Source organism: Centruroides vittatus, unplaced genomic scaffold, assembly GCF_030686945.1.
Source record: "Centruroides vittatus isolate TY-2023 unplaced genomic scaffold, ASM3068694v2 contig_10, whole genome shotgun sequence".
Taxonomy (NCBI): Eukaryota; Metazoa; Arthropoda; class Arachnida; order Scorpiones; family Buthidae; genus Centruroides; species Centruroides vittatus.
The window spans coordinates 4,388,717-4,407,837 of NW_027120658.1; the positions used below are offsets into that span (position 1 = coordinate 4,388,717).

The 19,121-nt window shown below is 29.0% G+C and overlaps 2 protein-coding genes across 4 annotated transcripts in view; both read left to right on the plus strand.

Annotated features, from left to right (window-relative positions):
- Nucleotides 1-19,121, plus strand: part of msk (importin-7 msk) — a 94,790-nt gene that overhangs the window by 54,240 nt on the left and 21,429 nt on the right. For both annotated transcript variants that reach the window (XM_067271269.1, XM_067271339.1), the window contains exons 12-14: nt 1,657-1,817; nt 5,217-5,406; nt 15,538-15,663. In XM_067271269.1, coding sequence (XP_067127370.1) covers nt 1,657-1,817; nt 5,217-5,406; nt 15,538-15,663 — 477 coding nt within the window. The remainder of the gene's footprint in view (nt 1-1,656; nt 1,818-5,216; nt 5,407-15,537; nt 15,664-19,121) is intronic.
- LOC136976278 (four and a half LIM domains protein 2-like) overlaps nt 1-19,121 on the plus strand; it is a 157,764-nt gene that overhangs the window by 18,370 nt on the left and 120,273 nt on the right. The gene's annotated exons all lie outside the window — the stretch shown is intronic.

Genomic DNA, 19,121 nt, shown 5'->3' on the forward strand with positions numbered 1-19,121 from the left:
ATGAAAGTCTTGATGCAGTAATGCTAAAATGAGTGCAATTAACAAGAGAGACAAATTTGTCCTTATTACCTTTAGATATTTAAACAGAAGTTAATGCTTCTTAAATGTAAAATATGCTGTATCTCTTTCCCTCATGTGGAAATACACATTAATTATTAATTAACAAGACAAGAACATGCACACCAGTGTAATTTTTATATACAGTAGAGCATCGTTTATCCAAAAACCGATCAACCGAAAGGTCCCAGTTGGTCTGTGTCATACTGAATCGAACGTTTTTGATACTAGATTAACTTCCAAAATATAATTTTTTTGTTTTTATGTTTTTCAATATATTTATTTTGTTTGTACAAAATAAAAAAATAATTTTTAATGATACAATAGCCACGGTTATTATTTAAAAAATTTACATTAGGCTTAACATCGACAAAAATTCAACAGGAAGCGACACTCAACGGAGAAAAATTTCAACATGGGATAGGTTAATATGTTTTTTCATACATAATTGGTTATCTGAAAAATAAGTTATCTGAACAACCCCAGTCCCCAATTGATTTGGATAAATGACGCTCTACTGTAATATATAATTCAATCCATTATCATCTATTTCATCTTTTATTATTTTATAATTTAATGTATATATATAATCCACTTTACTTTTTTTATTGTAATATTGCAAATGTTAATTCATTTATTTGCTTGAATATGCTTACATTTAAACTTGGTATTTTGTTATAGTTAAGTGTTTGATTTTGTTCTAATATTCATATTTATTTTGATAGTTAACATTTCATGTTCTATTTAGAATAGTTATATCCTGATTATGGTCTATTACATGGACTGAAAATGTTTGATTTTAAATAAATGCCTCTATTTAGAATGTAAATATTTTTTACAAGTTAGAAAACAGCAGTAATATCAAATCTTAAAGTTATATTTAGATTAATTAAATATATATATATAAAGTTTTTCGGCATAATTTATATGAAATATTTTAACTTCAGTGAAATTTTAGTGTTAACTTAAGATATTGAAACTTAAAAGAATTTAAAAACCTAAATCATTTCATTTGAATTAAACAAAATATTAATCTATATGTACCTAATTATGTGATGTATTTGATTACTGTTTTGGATATCTTGGATTATAAGTGTAATCCAGCATACTTCTTACATAAATAATTCTTATTTATAATAGTAAAAGTTGCTGTTTTCAACTGATTTGATTAGTTTACAGCATCACTTATTAACTGAACTCTGGTGACATGCAGCTGTGATCTAGTAAACTTTGGAAGATTTAAACAAGAGTCACAATTTTATCATATCTATTTTAGTGAGTCAAAGTTCTAGGTTGGCAGTATAGTGCAACAGTATTATTATTTCATTTTTGTGTTTGTTTTTGTAATTATTATATATACAGTAGTTGCTGTTTATTTCTAATTTTTTGTTAATTTCTAATAGTTAGAATTATTTATTTATCATGGAATTAACACAACACTATCTAATACATTCTTGTATCATTAAAATCTAATTAACAAATCAATCTAAAATTTTTCTTCTTTAATATAATTTGCATTTGCTCATTTAAAACTATGAAATTATAGATTATAGTTTCATTAATACTGTTTTTATCTTATAATGTTCCTTATTATTTCAGCAAAAAGATACGTAGAACCTAAAATCAAACCAATTGCTTTAGAATTATTAAATATTATGAGAGAGACAGAAAATGATGATTTAACAACTGTGATGCAGAAAATCGTTTGTACATATTCTAAAGAATTAATGCCAATTGCTGTTGAAATGACTCGACATTTGGTAAGGATTTTTCAGAATTATATAAGTTCAAAATGTATTTACAGTATTTTAAATTTGCTTTTAATATTTTGTAAGTAATTATAATTTGTGATGGAATTTAATTTTTTTTTAATATGATAAAGTCTGAGTAATATATACTTTACATAAGCAAAACAATAATAAAGTGTTGTGTGTTCAAAATTATATTCAATTTGAAAATATGTTTAAGCCAGAGCTTTATATGAAGTGAACACTTCATGCATTTTTACTTTCTGGCTGTTATATATAACAGGAAAAGTATGGCAATTGGTAAAAAAAATGACCCCTTGAGATTTTTACACTTTTGGACTCAGGACATTGAAACATTGAGAAATGCAAAAAGTTTGGGGTTTTTTTTCCCCCTGTATGTATGGATATTATGGATTTTGTTTGTCCTTTTTGAAACTCCTGAGCTTTTTGTTGAAAATTTCTGAAATTTTGCAGGGAGGTTTGTTTTAGGATTTATGCTATTAAATTCTGGTGATTAAAGGTCATGGGAGTCAGGAAATAAAGATATTGTGTGTGTATCTCCAATAGAGTCAGATTTAATAACAATTTTACTCATTACTAGCATTTACAATTATTTATAAACTCATCCCTACCCTCAAAATTAAGCCATTTGCCATTTTATAATAGTTAAAAATATAAAATGTTTTTAAATAAAATATGGTAACAGATGATGCCACCAGAAAAGTTAAACAACTTGTTGCCAGATTTTTGATACGGAACAGATAGCATTATTAAGAAATGATTCATCTCCCATTCCTGATAAAAGTGATAAGTGTTGGATTTCTTTGAAATATTCATGATTTATTCTGAAATTAAAAAGAAATATTTATATATAAATTACATATATTTACCATATTTATTCACATATAAGACGACTCGCATATAGGACGAGGTGTGACTTTAAAGATCAAAATAAAGAAAATTAGATTTATTAATACAATTCTAATTTTATTTAATTTAATGGCAAATAAAATATCATAAAATACATTGACAGTATAGCTCATGCAACATAACATGACTATAATCTTAAACAAGCTTGGTCAAGCCAATCTGATAGCATGTTCCACAAAAGCGAATTAAATATTAATTTTGTTAAAAATAAATTTTATAAATTCTTGGAATGAAGTAGTAGTGCATGCATGTGGACATGCACAATAAATGGATTGAATGGAACATAACACTTATGTAATGAAAGTGAAGTCATTGTGCATGCACGTGGACATCTGACAAATGGACAAAAGGCCTAACATAAGCACTTCACTACTATAGTGGAGCATGCTAAAAATGATAGTAATTATTATTATTAGAGGAATAAATCAAATTACATTAAAGTTTGTGCAGTAAGTTAATGTGATTTGACTGTTAATCTCTGTAGTCATGTTGTAGCATATTAACATCATAGTGTTATGTTGTGTAAGCATATTATCTATTCTTACTAATCTATTCTTACTATTCTTCAAAGCATGTCTTGTTTATTCCTTGATACATAGCAAAAATATAGTTTTTTTTTTTTTTTTTGGGAGTTTACCTTGTTTGATGACATCAAACGTCAAGAATTATTATCATGTAAAATACAGTGGGTGATTGGTTAAGGAACAGTTCAGACAACAAACAGATGTTCAGATAACGAACACCTGGTAGAACAAACATAATAAGTGATAGTGATAGTGATAGTTTAACATTTGTAAAACTATATTTTAATGGCATCTATATGTGGTTTCTGAAATGAGACTCACAGTAAGTGCTGACCTGAACTTTTTATTTAAAAAACTGATATTATGGGACCTAAAACAGTAGAGAATCAAGAACTGCATTCAGTATAGAAACTAAGCAAGACATAATAGCCAAGGTAGAGAATGGGCAGAAGATATTTGATATTGTTGGCAGATGACTTTAACAGGTCTATGATAGATACAATCTTAGCCTAGAAAGATATAATCAAAAAGATTCAAGCAGATAACGGAGTAACGAAAATAACATCTGAGAAACAAAGATGTGTCATTCATGAAAAAATAGAGAGATTGCTTTTAGTTTGTTATTACATGTAAATAAACATAATAAGAAAGTGTAAAATTTTTAAATTTATTTTTTGGGGTCTCCAGAACAAATTAATCAAATTCCCACAAAAATCTACAGTAAATCAATAATCAGTTAACAAACAATTTGGATAGTGAACATGGTTTTGAAACGGATTATGTTCATTAACCAATCACCCACTGTAATTGAAAATGATGAAAATCCTGTTTAGAGGAAACAGCATGGATTCAGAAAGATTGTCTCTTGATAAGTAATAGTTTTAGAAACATGGAAAACAATTTTCACAATTACCAGCAATAAAATATTTTGAAGTTCCAAAAAGCTATAAATAAGTTTTTAAAAACATGTATGGGTGTACAATGGAACCTCGTTTAACAAGCACCTCACATAACGAATAATTTGTATAACAAGCAAAACAAATTGTAAAAAGTTTATTTGCTTAATGAGTGATGTTTCGCATATTGAGTGACTAGGAGAGGGGAAGTCCTGGATTGTTTGCATGCTCCATCAGTCTGTGTTTAGCACTTGTTCCACTAGCATCTTAGTGTTGCTTGTGATCACACTTTTTTTCAAACTTGTGTTCATACATATTATGTATAAACATGAACAGCCATAGCCCATTATTTAATAAACACACTAAATGATATGCCAAATTCTTGGGCTATGTAAAGGCTGTAATTAAATATTAGAAATTACTTAATTTGACTAGAGGTAGGCAATTACACTGCCATCTTGTATTAAATTTAATGACCACTTCCAAATTAAATTTTAGAAATGTCTAAGTTAAAAATTAATTATTCATAATTATTGAATTTAATACAAGATGGCAGCATAACTACCTACCTGTAGTCAAATTAATTAATTTCTAATATTTAATTATAGCCTTTACATAGCCCAAGAATTTGGCTTGTTTATCAGACATATTATCTATGATTTGTTTTGTTTTCTGCAAATGGAATTTGCATTCCAGGTTGGTTCATTCCGTGCTAGAAGAAAAGATGATGATGATTTATCTCCTTAACAATGTATATTGTTTAATTTTCTTTGAATAAATGTTATACATAAAATATTTGAGTATTTTTTCAGCATGAAATGCATTATTGTATTTTATATTAATTTATATGGAAAAAATTGTTTCGCTTAACGAGTGTTTTGTATTACAAGTAAGATTCTGGAATGAATTATGCTCGTTAAGTGAGGTTCCACTGTATATGTATATACAGTACTTTTAGGTTTTTAGAATTGATTTGATTATTTATTTGTTTTATTATAACCCTAACTTGTAAGTTAAATTATAAATTAACCATATAAATAATTTACTGTTTTAAATTATAGGCACACACTTTTAATCAAGTGCTGAAAACAGGAGATGAAAGTTCCGATGAAAGAGCAATTACAGCTATGGGTATTTTGAATACTATCGATACAATTCTTTCTGTTATGGAAGAACAAAAAGATATCATGTCTCAGCTTGAATCAATCGTTTTAAATGTTGTTGGTCTTATTCTCACACAGAATGTCATAGGTAAGTTTCAATAATAGTTTAGAAGTTTTTGAAAAGTTCTAATTCTTAACAGATATAATTTATTTCTTAGTACCATAAAAATTTTAAAAAGTGCAAGGTCCAAAATACCAGATGAATGTGACATAGCAAGAGAGATTTTTTATTTATAGTTTTATTTAATTAATTACAAAATATAAATACTAATGTTGAAATGTTGCTTGATTATTTTTATGTTAATATGACAATTTTTAAAATTTTTCAAAAGCAAACTTGTTTAGCCAATAAAGCATTAAATTACAAAAGATTTTTATTTTATGATTTTTTATTTTTAAACATACATAACTAACTCATTTAATGTAAGTAATCTGCATTAATATAAAATTTGATTCCTTCTACTCTTTATGAAAAATACTTTTAAAAATTAAAGATATCTATTAAAAAAAAATCCCTTTTTTTAGAGAGTACTTTCTTACTCAGGGTTCCTGATGGTATGCGTGCATGCACATGTCATGCTTAACAATTCAGAATTGTGCATGAAAACTAAAAAAAGTCAAATTGGATAACTTAAGTCTTTCGCATTCCTACACAGTTATTTAAGTTTTGATGAAAACTATGACAACAATTATCTCAAAACAACATTAGAATTGTCACTAATGTTCTCAGCAGACAATATAAAATTAAATTTTTTGTTACTTATACTAAAGTCTTAAGACAAGCATATAGGATGTAATTTTTAAAATTTTTAGTTGTTTCCTTTTGTGTATTATCAACAAATGTAATTTATAATTTTAAGAAAATGATTAAAGAATTTAGACCTCAGAGGACACTGGCAGGAGATGTCATGAAAATAGTCTGATTTTGTTTCAAACATTACAATGCATTTGATGACTTAATTTGTTCTAAGACATACTTTTTGGTTCTTCTGGGGAGCAACTTAATGCATTTAAAAGTTATGAATGAAATTTATTTTATAGTAAATTTTTGTATATTTATGAATGTTGGACTGTTTTTTATTTTATTTGTTTGTTTGTTATTGTTTTGTAAATATGAATAAATATAAAATAAGTAATTAGAGTTTACTGGTATAATGTTAACATTTATTTTAGTTAATTATTCAAATTATCGTGTGATCAAAAAGGTTTGTGTGGTTTTATAAAGTTACTAGTTTGAACATGAAATATGTAGTATTTCTTATAGATGGCATGTTATTGTTTTTATCATTCTAAATTTAAACTTTCACAGAAATTAGTTTAAAAAAATTTAACTGTGTAAATGTTTATAATAATTGTGAAAAACAGCTGTCAAAATATAAGCTGCTAATAGTTATTTCAGCATACTTAATGAATTTAAATTTTGGACAAATATTGTACAAGATTCTAGAAAGATCTACACAGTATTCAGAAAAGAGATGGTTAGTGATTGCCTGGTATAAAAAATTTGCATCAGAGGATGTCTTTTGAAGGTTCACCTCATGAAGGATGATCAATAGCAATGAATTAAAGAATGCTGTCAAGTCAGATTCAAGTCAGATATGTAAACAGTTTGTAGAAAGGTTTGGTGTGAGTGATAAAAACCATTTGTCTGCACTTGCATCAACTGGGAAAATTTTTTAAATTAAGCAAATAGGTTTTACATGAACTCGCAGTAGAAAACAATTTGTTTAGTTCTTCTTTCTCATCATAAGAGCAAGCTGTTTTGGAGAGACTACTGATGTGTGATAAAAAGTGGATTATGTCCCAACACTAAGTGATCTTCTCATTGTTTACCTCCCAGAGAACTTGTGCCTTCCATATCAAAATCTCTACTTTACCAACGGAAGATTTTGTTGTGTATTTGGTGAAAAATAACAGGTATTGTTCATTATGATCTCTTATCCTCAAAGCAAACAATCACAGGAGAAGTTTACTCTGTTCAGCTAAATTGTGTGCATCAGAAGCTTTTGTAAAAACAATTGGTGCTAATTAATTGCAAAGATATTGTGTTTCTTCGAGATAATGAAAAATCTCATACTTCCAGAGTAACTCAGGAAAAGCTACATAGCATTTCTTGGGAAATTCTACCCCACTCACCATATTCACCAAATCTCTCACCATCTGCTTTTCATCTTTTGCTGTCACTTGACAATCACTTAAAAATTTCAAAATCAAGAGGAATTAGCAAACGAGTTGAATGAGGATTTTGCTTCTAAAGAGAGAGTATTTTATAATAGTAAAATTTATAAAGTTGTTTTTCATTGGAAAAATTATTAATTGTGATGGTGTTATTTTTCAGAACAAAATTTGGCATTAGAGGTAGACATTAGGCGCCATCTCTTAATAAATTCTTTTCTTCCAGTAATTCTAAATTATTATTTAAATTATTTAATTAATTGTAATCAGAACAAAATATTCTTGTTTTATTTTTATGATGTTTTAATTTTGTCTTAAAAAACCAGCATGAACTGTTTTGGTTACCTGATATTAAGTTCATAGTACTTTTACTTTCCCTGGCTGTTATGTATACATAACAAGGAAAGTATTGGAATTGTGTCTAATTTCACCCTGTGAGTTTTTGTAAATCTACATTTTGAGACCTCCTGAGACCAAAAAAAGTAAAAAAAAGGGGGGGAAATAAATTTGTGTGTGTGTGTGTTGGCGTCTATTTCACTTAATATCTCAGGATGGGGTAAAGATTAAGTGACATTTGGCATGGTGACTTGTATATGAGAGGCATTGATGCTACTAGATTTTGGTTTAAGGTGGGGAGATAAATGGAGTTCTCTCTCTCCAGTAGGGTTGGACTTAATGACTATTTTACTTGTTATTAACATTTATATGTTTTTATAAAACTCATCCTACCCTCAAAATTAACCTTTTTACCATTTTGTAGTAGTTAAAAATATAACTTTTTTTTTTTGTAACAAAATCTCATGTCAGATGGCACCACATATGTTATATTGTAATTAAAATTACAAAAGTTATTTTCTAGATAAGATCTCATAATAGCTGGGAAAGTTATACAACTTGTTGCTGGATTTTTTTGTTTTGCAGTAAATACCAACAGAGTAAATTTCATCCAGTCAATTAATATTTATTTTCTAATCACTAAGTCAAATTTCATTTTTTTTTTTTTTTGTTGTTTTTACATATTTGAAATGTTTAAGCAGTTGTTGATTCCAATCGTATGGTTGGTTGATTGAAAAAAAGAAATTTTACCTCTATGTATGGCAACCTTTTAATCCAAAACTTTCTTTTGAACAGCACTAAAGAGGGGTTGGAAACTTAAATCAACATGAAATGCATTTGTAGTTCAATTTTTGAAGTAAAGCCATAGTTTTCTTTTTGACTGGAAAACTGTGAGATCATCTACCAAGAGAAATTTTTGGATTAAAAGGATGCCATACATAGAAAATAACAAGCAACCATACTATATTAAAAAATTTTACCTTTTTATGTTTAATTGGTAATGTTTATATCAAGTATTCTCCAGTCTGTACAATAACACTTCTCATATTCAGTGGATTAAATGATTGAGGCATTTTAGATAAATAATAATAAATAATCTCATTAGACATCAATATTTTTAATCAAGTTACTACAAAGATTTACAAATAATAATTGAAAATGGGAAATGTTTTTACAGAAATGTAGAGATTAAACAAATGAGATGCAATGTAGTATTTGTACAGTACCTGTAGTTCTGTGTCTTTGTTTGTTAGTAGTATATGATTTAATTTTATTTAGAGCTGTTGATAAATGTACTGCAATTTACACATTAAACAATATATATATATATATATACTGTATACTAAATACTGTAAAATATAACTGTGTCTACTTTTATTTAAGTTTATGAAAAGTAAATAGAAGATTAAATATAACAACTTCTGTTACTTGTTTTAATATACTAAATGTAAACATAAAAACAATAAATGACATATATATCATATTTAAATTTCAATGACTTTTTCCTGTAGGCTATGATACGATAGCCTGGAAAGTCCAAATTAAATCTTATATCATTTTTTAGATACAGTTACCTTTTGTATGACTTTTGCCATAGTTAATAAAAAGAAATGTAACTGAATTTAAGACATACAAGTCATAAAATTAACTTTTTTGCAAATCTTCATCAGAGATAACTTTTTTCAATAACATAAAAGTTTAGTAGCAGAATGTTAATGTTCCTTTTTGTCTGGGTTTGGTTTGATTTCTAATTTACATATTACAGAAGATGGATGAAATTTACAATAAAAGCACCATTATGCTTTTATGATAATCTCTCACAGTTTTGTAGTATCTTTTAGATAAAATTTATTTGAAGATTTACACTGTCAATCAAATGATATATTGACAGATAAAATCACATCCAGATGTTTTTACATCTAATTACACTGTACATAATTGCCATTCTTCAAGTTTGATAATTCTGAAGAAGTTTGTAATGTTTTTCTGCATATGTCAAATTTTAACATTATGTTCAGTTTGAGATATTGTGTTGTTTTTACATTGTACTTTCAAGAACTTTCTCAAGAAGTCCTTGAAATTTTGCAATAGCATGGACTAATGTGAAATGAGTTTATTTATGCTAAAATCCAAAATTAAAACAGGAAGAGAACTTGTAAAATGAAAACCATTCACACTTTTCCAGCAAAAGGGTGTAGAGAACAAATGCTTTTAGTTTATTTTATAAACCTGCCTCAGGTTTCAAACCATGAAATTTCAAATTAAAATCTGAAGTTTTTTTTATTTGAAAAGATGGATGGGTGTCAGTGGAAATTTATAGGTCTGAAATTTTAAAATTGCAGCCCAACGATAACTTCTGATTTTCATTATTAAGTACGGTATTAGTACTTGATGTATGACAGTTATCTCTCTCTCTCTCCTTTATTTGAGACAAAATATTCAATAGGATGAATGCCAACCAATATTTACAAGAATATTTTAATTAAAAGTGTAAAAGATCAAAATTTCCTCATGTTATGACAAGATGGCTCATAGCTTCCAGTCTCAATTTCTGCAATTTTTTTTTGTTTGAAGTTCACAATGTGTGTTTGTTCATTAGGAGTGGTGATATCTGTTCCAAATATGGTTGTGTAGTTTAGAAAACTTTATCTTTACATTTTAGATCCTTCTATCAGTGATTACAATTTTATTAATAAGTAAAGGAATCATTCTTTTTTAGTCTAATCCAGCAACTTCAACCTTTAAATTTCCGGTACAAACGACGAAAATTAACAGAAAAAACTAACGTTTTCGAATCTCCATCGAGATCTTCTTCAGGTTCGTTAATGGAATGTCATGAGAATAGAACTCTTTTGAAGTTCAAGAAATCGAACATCTCCAGCGTGCGATGACGATGCAAAATATAAGATTGATTTAATAGACCTGAGTCTACTATCATAACGTCGCAAAATATCAATGCAGGAAATAAAAACATGTCTACCATCGTGGATTGACCTCCGAGATGTATCGCCACGCGTACGATAAGACGTTGCTGTCTTTGTAATTAATGCATTTCCCCAATTTGGTAGCTCTGTAAATCTCCAGGGTCTCCAATGCCCTAATGTGGTCCGTTTTGAACGACTTCTTAATGAGGGTGGCGTTATCGAAGTCCGCTCTTACATCGGGGTCCGTGGCGTACGTCGACAGGGCGGTGGTGTGCCTTTTTTTGGCAACGTCATTCTTATGCTCAGAAACCCTTTTATATATATAAGAATGATGTTGCCAAAAAAAGGCACACCACCGCCCTGTCGACGTACGCCACGGACCCCGATGTAAGTGCGGACTTCGATAATGCCACCCTCTTGAAGAAGTCGTTTAAAACGGACCACATTAGGGCATTGGAGATCCTGGAGATTTACAGAGCTACCAAATTGGGGAAATGCATTAATTACAAAGACAGCAACGTCTTATCGTACGCGTGGCGATACATCTCGGAGGTCAATCCACGATGGTAGACATGTTTTTATTTCCTGCATTGATATTTTGCGACATTACGATAGTAGACTCAGGTCTATTAAATCAATCTTATATTTTGCATCGTCATCGCACGCTGGAGATGTTCTATTTCTTGAACTTCAAAAGAGTTCTATTCTCATGACATTCCATTAACGAACCTGAAGAAGATCTCGATGGAGATTCAAAAACGTTAGTTTTTTCTGTTAATTTTCGTCGTTTGTACCGGAAATTTAAAGGTTGAAGTTGCTGGATTAGACTTTATGTACCGGTAGTCACGGGTGAAGTTTGTTTTCATTCTTTTTTATTCTCTGCTCATTTTATGTCATTTAAAATCATTAGTTGGTAGGTAAAATGTATGTGTTGTTGCCCTTTAATATTATTTAGGATGCATGGGTAGGATAAACAAATTATGCCAGAATGAGAAATAAATTTTGGTCTTCAGAAAAGGTGGGTAAGTTAGTCCCTATTTATGAGATTTTGATTTACAAGATGTTTTCAGGAATATGATACATTTGCAAATTGGAGTTACACTGTAATAGTTCAGGTTATATTCTTTTTTAAATAAGCAGAAGCATTCCCAAAAATAGAATTGAACCAAGTATGACTCTTAGATACACAATATACATGGATTACATTGCATCTTGTTTGCTCATTCAAAATTTCTCCATTTTTAATTGATGTTTGTTCATCCTTTCAATATTGATTTTTAATGGATTTATTTAATATTATTTATATACATATTTTTATTACCATTTGTTCCATTAAAGCTGAGAAATAGTTTTCATAAGTGTGTGTAGTATATGTATTTCTACATCATTTATAGGCTTATTGAAGAATCAAAGTCCACATATTGTTCCTTACATTCCTGTGAATTTCTTCAATACTTTTCCTGCTGTTCTGTGAGTATGTTGTTTTCTTGGTAGCATGTACTTTTTGTTAGGTTTGCCATTATGTGAGAATTTTATGCTGTTTGTGCTGTTTGATGTGCATCTTACGAAAGAGTCTGTTTATATATTCTCTTCTTCTTGTCTAATGGAATGATATCATTAACAAGGTATTCGAGTAGTTGAACCTTCTAAATTTTTTGTAAATGTTTGGTTATTGAATAGATACTTAGATTAAAAAAATTTGAATATTATTGTTTTGTTTGAATTTGCTAATCAAGGTTATATGAAATCCATAATCAAAAACTATAATAAAACATTTTTAGTTATCTGAGTTATTAATTAGTTTACTAGCATCAAATGTCAGCAGAATTTCATGTTCATTTACTATGAAGATTATTTTTTTCATTCTAGATATAGTCACATTGAGCTCAAATCTTTTGAAAGGTTGTTTAGAGGAATAAGAGAAAGCTGAAAGAATTATACTCTAAACATTTTAATCAATTTTGAATATTATTATTATTATAGTGATGGTATGATTATCAATGGATGATTACTTGAGATCATGTAATCATACAGTTAAGTGTTAGCTAATCATTGTGTGGTATTAAAAAATATTAAAAACAAAAAAACCTTGATAATTCCAGCAAAAAATATTTAATAAAAACGTTGATTTTGTTTATTGCATTGTGTGGTATGTTTTAAAATACAAAATTTCAATTTTATTTTTAGTTTTTATACAACAGGCAAACAAAACTGGATGAATTGCTTTTAGTTAGTAACATAAATCATAGTATAATTCATAAATCTTCAGCTTATATATACTTTTTATAAATGCTTTAAAGTATCCTTTTTAATGTAAAGTCAATAAAACCAGAATTTCTACTAACTATAGTCTTATTTGCTGTGTTATAGAATTTTAGAGGCTGACAAGGACTAGTTTCTGGTTGTTCAAAGTTAATTTTTTCTTGATCTCTTTCCTGGACACTTTCTGCAAGCCTGGAGGACAGTCAATTCACTTTAATATTTGATCAGTTCCTAACTATCAACAAAAAGTTTACAGGGGTTATGTAGGATTGACCCCTCTGTCCAGGGAAGTTTTCTCATTTGCATCTTTTCTCTCTATCAAGTTCTCTTGACTGAAGCTAAGAGAGTCCAATTACTGATATTAAGCAAACATTTCATATATATATATATATATATATATATATGATCTCATAGTTCATAGTCTCCATCTAACATGATATAACTTTATAATAAAAATTATTTTGAATTATAATTTACAAATACTGTTTTCTGGGTTGGATATGGATAACTGGGAACTTAAATGACTTGTGTGGAAACAATTTATGGATTGGATAACTTAGGAATTTGCACAGGTTGGATGATTGAAACTTAATTATGTGGGAACACACATTTAAGTTCCCAATTATCTGACCCATTCAAATTCCTTGGTGGCTGATCTATCATTAATTACCCATCTCAATGTTATCATTTGGTTATTGTTGTCGGTATATGTGATTGCTGTAAGTCGATTATGGCATGTAAAAAGAGAAATAATAAAATATTGTAAAAAGTATGTTTTAGTCAAAAACAAAATAGATCAACATCGTCTATATTAAAGCCAAATGATTGCTGGATTAGATCAGGATATATTACTGCTGCTATTAATAATGAAATGCTAAGTAATTTGACCTAAAGGCCAGTGTTAGGTGCCATCATTTGCTAAATTTATTAATGATAATTAAATTAATATTTATTAATTAATTTAGAAGGTTCTGGAAGAAGAAAATTGGCCAGAGGGGGACTCAAATCTGCAACTGCTGCTTACCAAGTGGATGAGCTGCCAGTTGTGCTGTCTGGACCTCCATTTGATCTTTGCTTCTGGAACTATTAATTTAGATATAACTATACCAGTTACTCACATCACCGACTGGGGATAAGTTGGTGCCCATGCTCTGAGTCATCCCCATCAAACAAAGATCAGATAGATGTCCAAATAGCATAATTGGCAATTCATGGTAAGTGGGAGTTACTGGTTCAGTTCCCACTCCAGGCTAATTCTTTTCTTCTAGAACCTTCTAAATTAATTAAGAATATTAATTTAATAATAATTATTGAATTTAATAAGAGTTGGTACCTAACACCTACTTCTAAGATAAATTATTTAGCATTTAATTATTAACAGTAACAGTAATATAGCCCAATCTAATCAGAAATTATTTGACTTTAATATAACTATTGGACTTATAGTGTTTATATTAACATCTATAATAAGTCAGCAAATTCTAAAGAACAATGAAATGTAAGTAAAGATCAAGGAGAAGATAAATTGGAAATGGTAAATGAAGAGTTTGAGTTACATTGAGGAAATGGGGAAGTAGGAGGAGATGGATGCCTAAACAGAGAAAAGGGTGAAGCAAGTTAAGAAGATCGTTCAGTAAAGCCAAATGAAATGAAAATAAATATATGGATACAGATATCAACTTAGTAAAGAATATAAGAATGCAAAGGAAGTCTCTTAGTAAAGAATATAAGAATGCAAAGGTTGTCGTCTGCCTGAAGATGATACAAGTTGAACTTATCAAAAGCATTCATTAAATTGTTTTTTAAGTTTAAATGTTTTAATGTAAATTTTTTGCTTAGAAATGGTGATATTGTTTTTAATATTAGTTTCTTTAACATTTTATTTTCAATGTGCTTTTGAGAGAGTTCTTTGTTTGAAAGACAAAATGTTTGTAAAATCAAATAATCGTTGTAATTAATCAGGCTATTATTGTGCTATAATTAATAATTAGAAATTAAGTAATTTGGTACTAGAGGTAGATGTTATGCACCATCTCTTATCTAAATTAATAATTATAATAATTTAATAAATAATTTAGAACATTCTGGAAGAAAAGAACTAGCCTGGAGTGTGTCTCAAACCCATATACTGTAATAATAGCCCAATTAATTACGATGATCATTTGGCTTAGCATTGATATGTCGGGCTTTAGGATGTTGATATATACATTTGTAAAATCTGTAAAATATTAGAAAATCCAGAAATTTAAATTTATTCTAACAAGAACTCTCTTTAGAATTGTAGATTATATTTTACAAAAGTTCATGAATTTTATAAAATGTGATGACTTCTGAAGAATACAAATAATAACACTTATATTTACTGGTAGTTCTTTTTAATCAAAAAATTTTTAAAATTGGTTTTTAGTATGTTCTATATTCTTTGCAAACTGATTGTATAATGCTGTTATCTTTGATGTATTTATTACAGTGTAAATAACAAATGTATGAAATGAATACTGATGATTTCAAAATTTTTTCAGAATTTTATGAAGAAGCAATGTCATTAATTTACAGTTTATCATCTGATACTATTTCTCAAGATATGTGGAAAGTTTTTGAAATGATGTATCAGACATTCCAGAATGATGGCTTTGATTATTTTACAGGTAAATATAATTTGGCAATTTTTTTTCTTAACTGTAAATTTTGTACATTTATCCAATTCAATTTTGTAAAATGCAGGTTTTCTTGTAAAAGAAATCATGAATTTTATAACTAAATAAACAGAACTACTTTATCCCGAGTTAAATAAAGCATCGAATAAAAGAGTTTTGTTTTTTGTTTGCATATTTAGAAGTTGGACTAGAATTATTTGCCTGAATTTTATAAATGGAATTAAATAAGAAATAGAATTTTTTTAGTACATTATTTATTATGGCTGTTTATAATTTCTCAATTTCTATAATTTGAAATATAATGGCAGAGCTTCATCCTGTAGAATATAATGTAAAAATATAGTGTCAATTACCTTCAGATTAAAACTGATACATTTTTATCTGGATAATACAAATTACCACAAATTTGAATCCTTTATAGCCTTAATGAATTGATTTTGTATTATTTAAATTTAAGCATTTTTATTTATGAAATTTAATTTTAAATAGCACGAATTACTACACTATTAAGGAAACTAAATCTAAGTTTATTAAAACTAATATTTTTAACTTAATTTTGGCCATTGTCAGAACAATGAAAGACAAAGAATGTATAGCTGGCACCTGTAAACATTTTACATGCAAAGATAATGAACTGTTACATTGATTTTTGAAAATAATTTACGATGTTTGTTTCTTCTTGAGAATTTGTCATGTCTTCATTTTTATTTAGAATATAGAATCAATAATGAATTTTGAAGACTGATATTGCTTTACTATGCTTAGTATGCCAATCTACAAGTCCAACACATTGCTCCAAGGCTCCAAAACTATAAATATGACATCCTCTCACCATTACAAAAAGAAATAATCTTGATAATTAATTTAGCTTCTATGACTCAACTGACCATTCCAACAGTACATGTGAAAATACATTAAATTGTGTTTCTATTGGATTGCTTGCTGTTTCTAATGAGTCAAATGATATGGGAATGGTTTCTAATGAGTCAAATCATATCTAGTAAAGGTGTTGGTGGACTAAGCTTTGTAAATGGCTCTGCGAATGCGATGTGATGCAAAAACATGTTATATGCCAAACTAATTTCACCTATCAAAGAGCAGTTTTGTGAGATTAAATCTTGTGTCTTTCATGGTAACTCTGCATAATATCAAGATGACAAAGCATAAAATGTTCTTTCTCTATAGTTGTTAGCATTATTTTTACTTATACAACAATTTGCATTTCAGGTTATGTAAAAATTCTTACAAGGGACCCTGGTCAGATATCTAAGCTGGCAAAGTAACAGTCCTGATTTTCAATTAACACAGTTGAGGATTATTAGCAAGAAAATTGCAGTGAAAAAAAATGGAACATATTAGAAGAGTTTGGTATCACAATAGTTTTATATATTGATATTAATGGAATACTTGAAGAAACTCATTGCTCTATGCCATAGTGCAGAAGTTGTTATTAAGGTTTAAGGTGGCCCTACATAGTATTAGGATCCCATTCAACAAGAAATAATTTTTCATGTTACATTTTTTAGGCCCATTTACTTTCTGGCCTTGCTTTTTTTTTTTTCCTTTTGTAATGGAATGGCCAGGTTCTTGTGACAGTGCTTATTAACAGTATTGGTGAAGCTGTGGTATACAATAAGTTACTTATTGAAGTTTAATGAAGCATTATATGTAATAAATTGCATTTTTTTGGTTTATTATTCTTTGTTTATACTTTGTATTACTTATGTTGTTGTTACAAACAATAATCATAGTTTACATATATTCTGTTTTGCATATTTGTTGAATGCTTCTTGGCATATATTATAGATGATGCCATTTTCATGGCTGTTACTGTATGTATCAAAATGTAACTAATACAATCAAAATGTTCAATTATTTAAATTAAGAATATTAAATTTTCAATGATTATTTACAATTCATAATTACTGAATTTATATACAGTAAGACCCCACTTAACGCTGCCCCGCTTAATGCTGTTTCAGTATTACGCAGTAGTATGGGAATTCCCCGAGATCGCACGCAGCGTTGGGATTCCCTGAATGCATGTTTGCTGCATCACGGTTGATTTATGATCGGTCATCAACTTTATTGTGTATAAAGATATAAACATATTTTATTTTATTGTGATAAATATGGCATTTTTTAGTTTTTACAATGGGTGATTGCAAAGAAAAAGAAAGTAAAGCGACAAGAAAATGCATTTTGCTGGAAACTAAAATGCAGGTGCTCAGACGATTAGATGCAGGTGAACGGCAATCTGATATCGGCACTGCATTAAATTTGTCAACTTCAACAATAAGGACAATTTTAAAAAATAAAGAAAAAAATCATATCAGCAACTACAACCACAATGACTTCGGCAACAAAAATTATCTGTACCAGAAGCAATGTGTTTGAGGAAATGGAAAAACGACTTTCCATCTGGATTGACGATGAAGTTGAATGCAATATGCCATTAAGCCAAGCAATTATAATGGAAAAAGCGAGAAAAATTTTTTAACCATATTCAGAATGAAAAAGGTGACACGAGTGAAAATTTCGTAGCTAGTCGTGGGTGGTTTAATCGATTTAAAAACAGAAACAATCTTCATAACATACAGGTTACTGGAGAAGCGGCAAGTGGAGGTACAAAAGCAGCTGCAGCATTTCCAGCAACATTAAGAGCAATCATTGAACGAGGGAATTATCCTTCTGAACTAGTTTTCAATGTTGATGAAATGGGCCTCTTCTGGAAGAGAATGCCAAAATGTACATTTTTATCCCGTGAAGGAAAGCGAGCATCAGGATTTAAAACTACAAAAGATCGTTTAACACTTCTACTGGGTAGTAATGCTAATGGAGACTTTAAATTAAAACCACTGCTTGTTTATCATTCCAAAACCCCAAGAGTAATGAGGGGAATTTCAAAATCATCTTTACCAGTAATTTGGGAGTCCAGTGAAAGATGTTGGATCACTATGAAAATTTTCCAGAATTGGTTTACTGAACATTTTTGCTCGTCTGTTAAACGCTACTGCGAATTTAAAAAACTAGAACCAAAAGCTCTACTTTTGATCGATAATGCTCCAAGCCATCCAATGCATTTGTGTGATTTAACAACATGCATTCCAGTAGAAGTGGTTTTCCTGCCGCCAAATACAACTTCGTTAATCCAACCAATGGATCAAGACGTAATATCAAATTTTAAAACTTACTATCTGCGGCGGACATTCCAACAACTGATTGATAAAACAGATGGAGCAGATAAACAATCCATTAGAGATTTTTGGAAAAACTATAATATCATGGATGCTGTAGACAACATCAATCTTTCCTGGAATGAGGTGACCGAGAAATGTTTGAAAGGAGTATGGAAGAATGTATGGCCGAAGCTAAGCAAGGATGTTGACACAAGAGAATCCATTGTCGAAAGACGAAATTGTCAAGCTAGCTAATGAAACAGGGTTGGA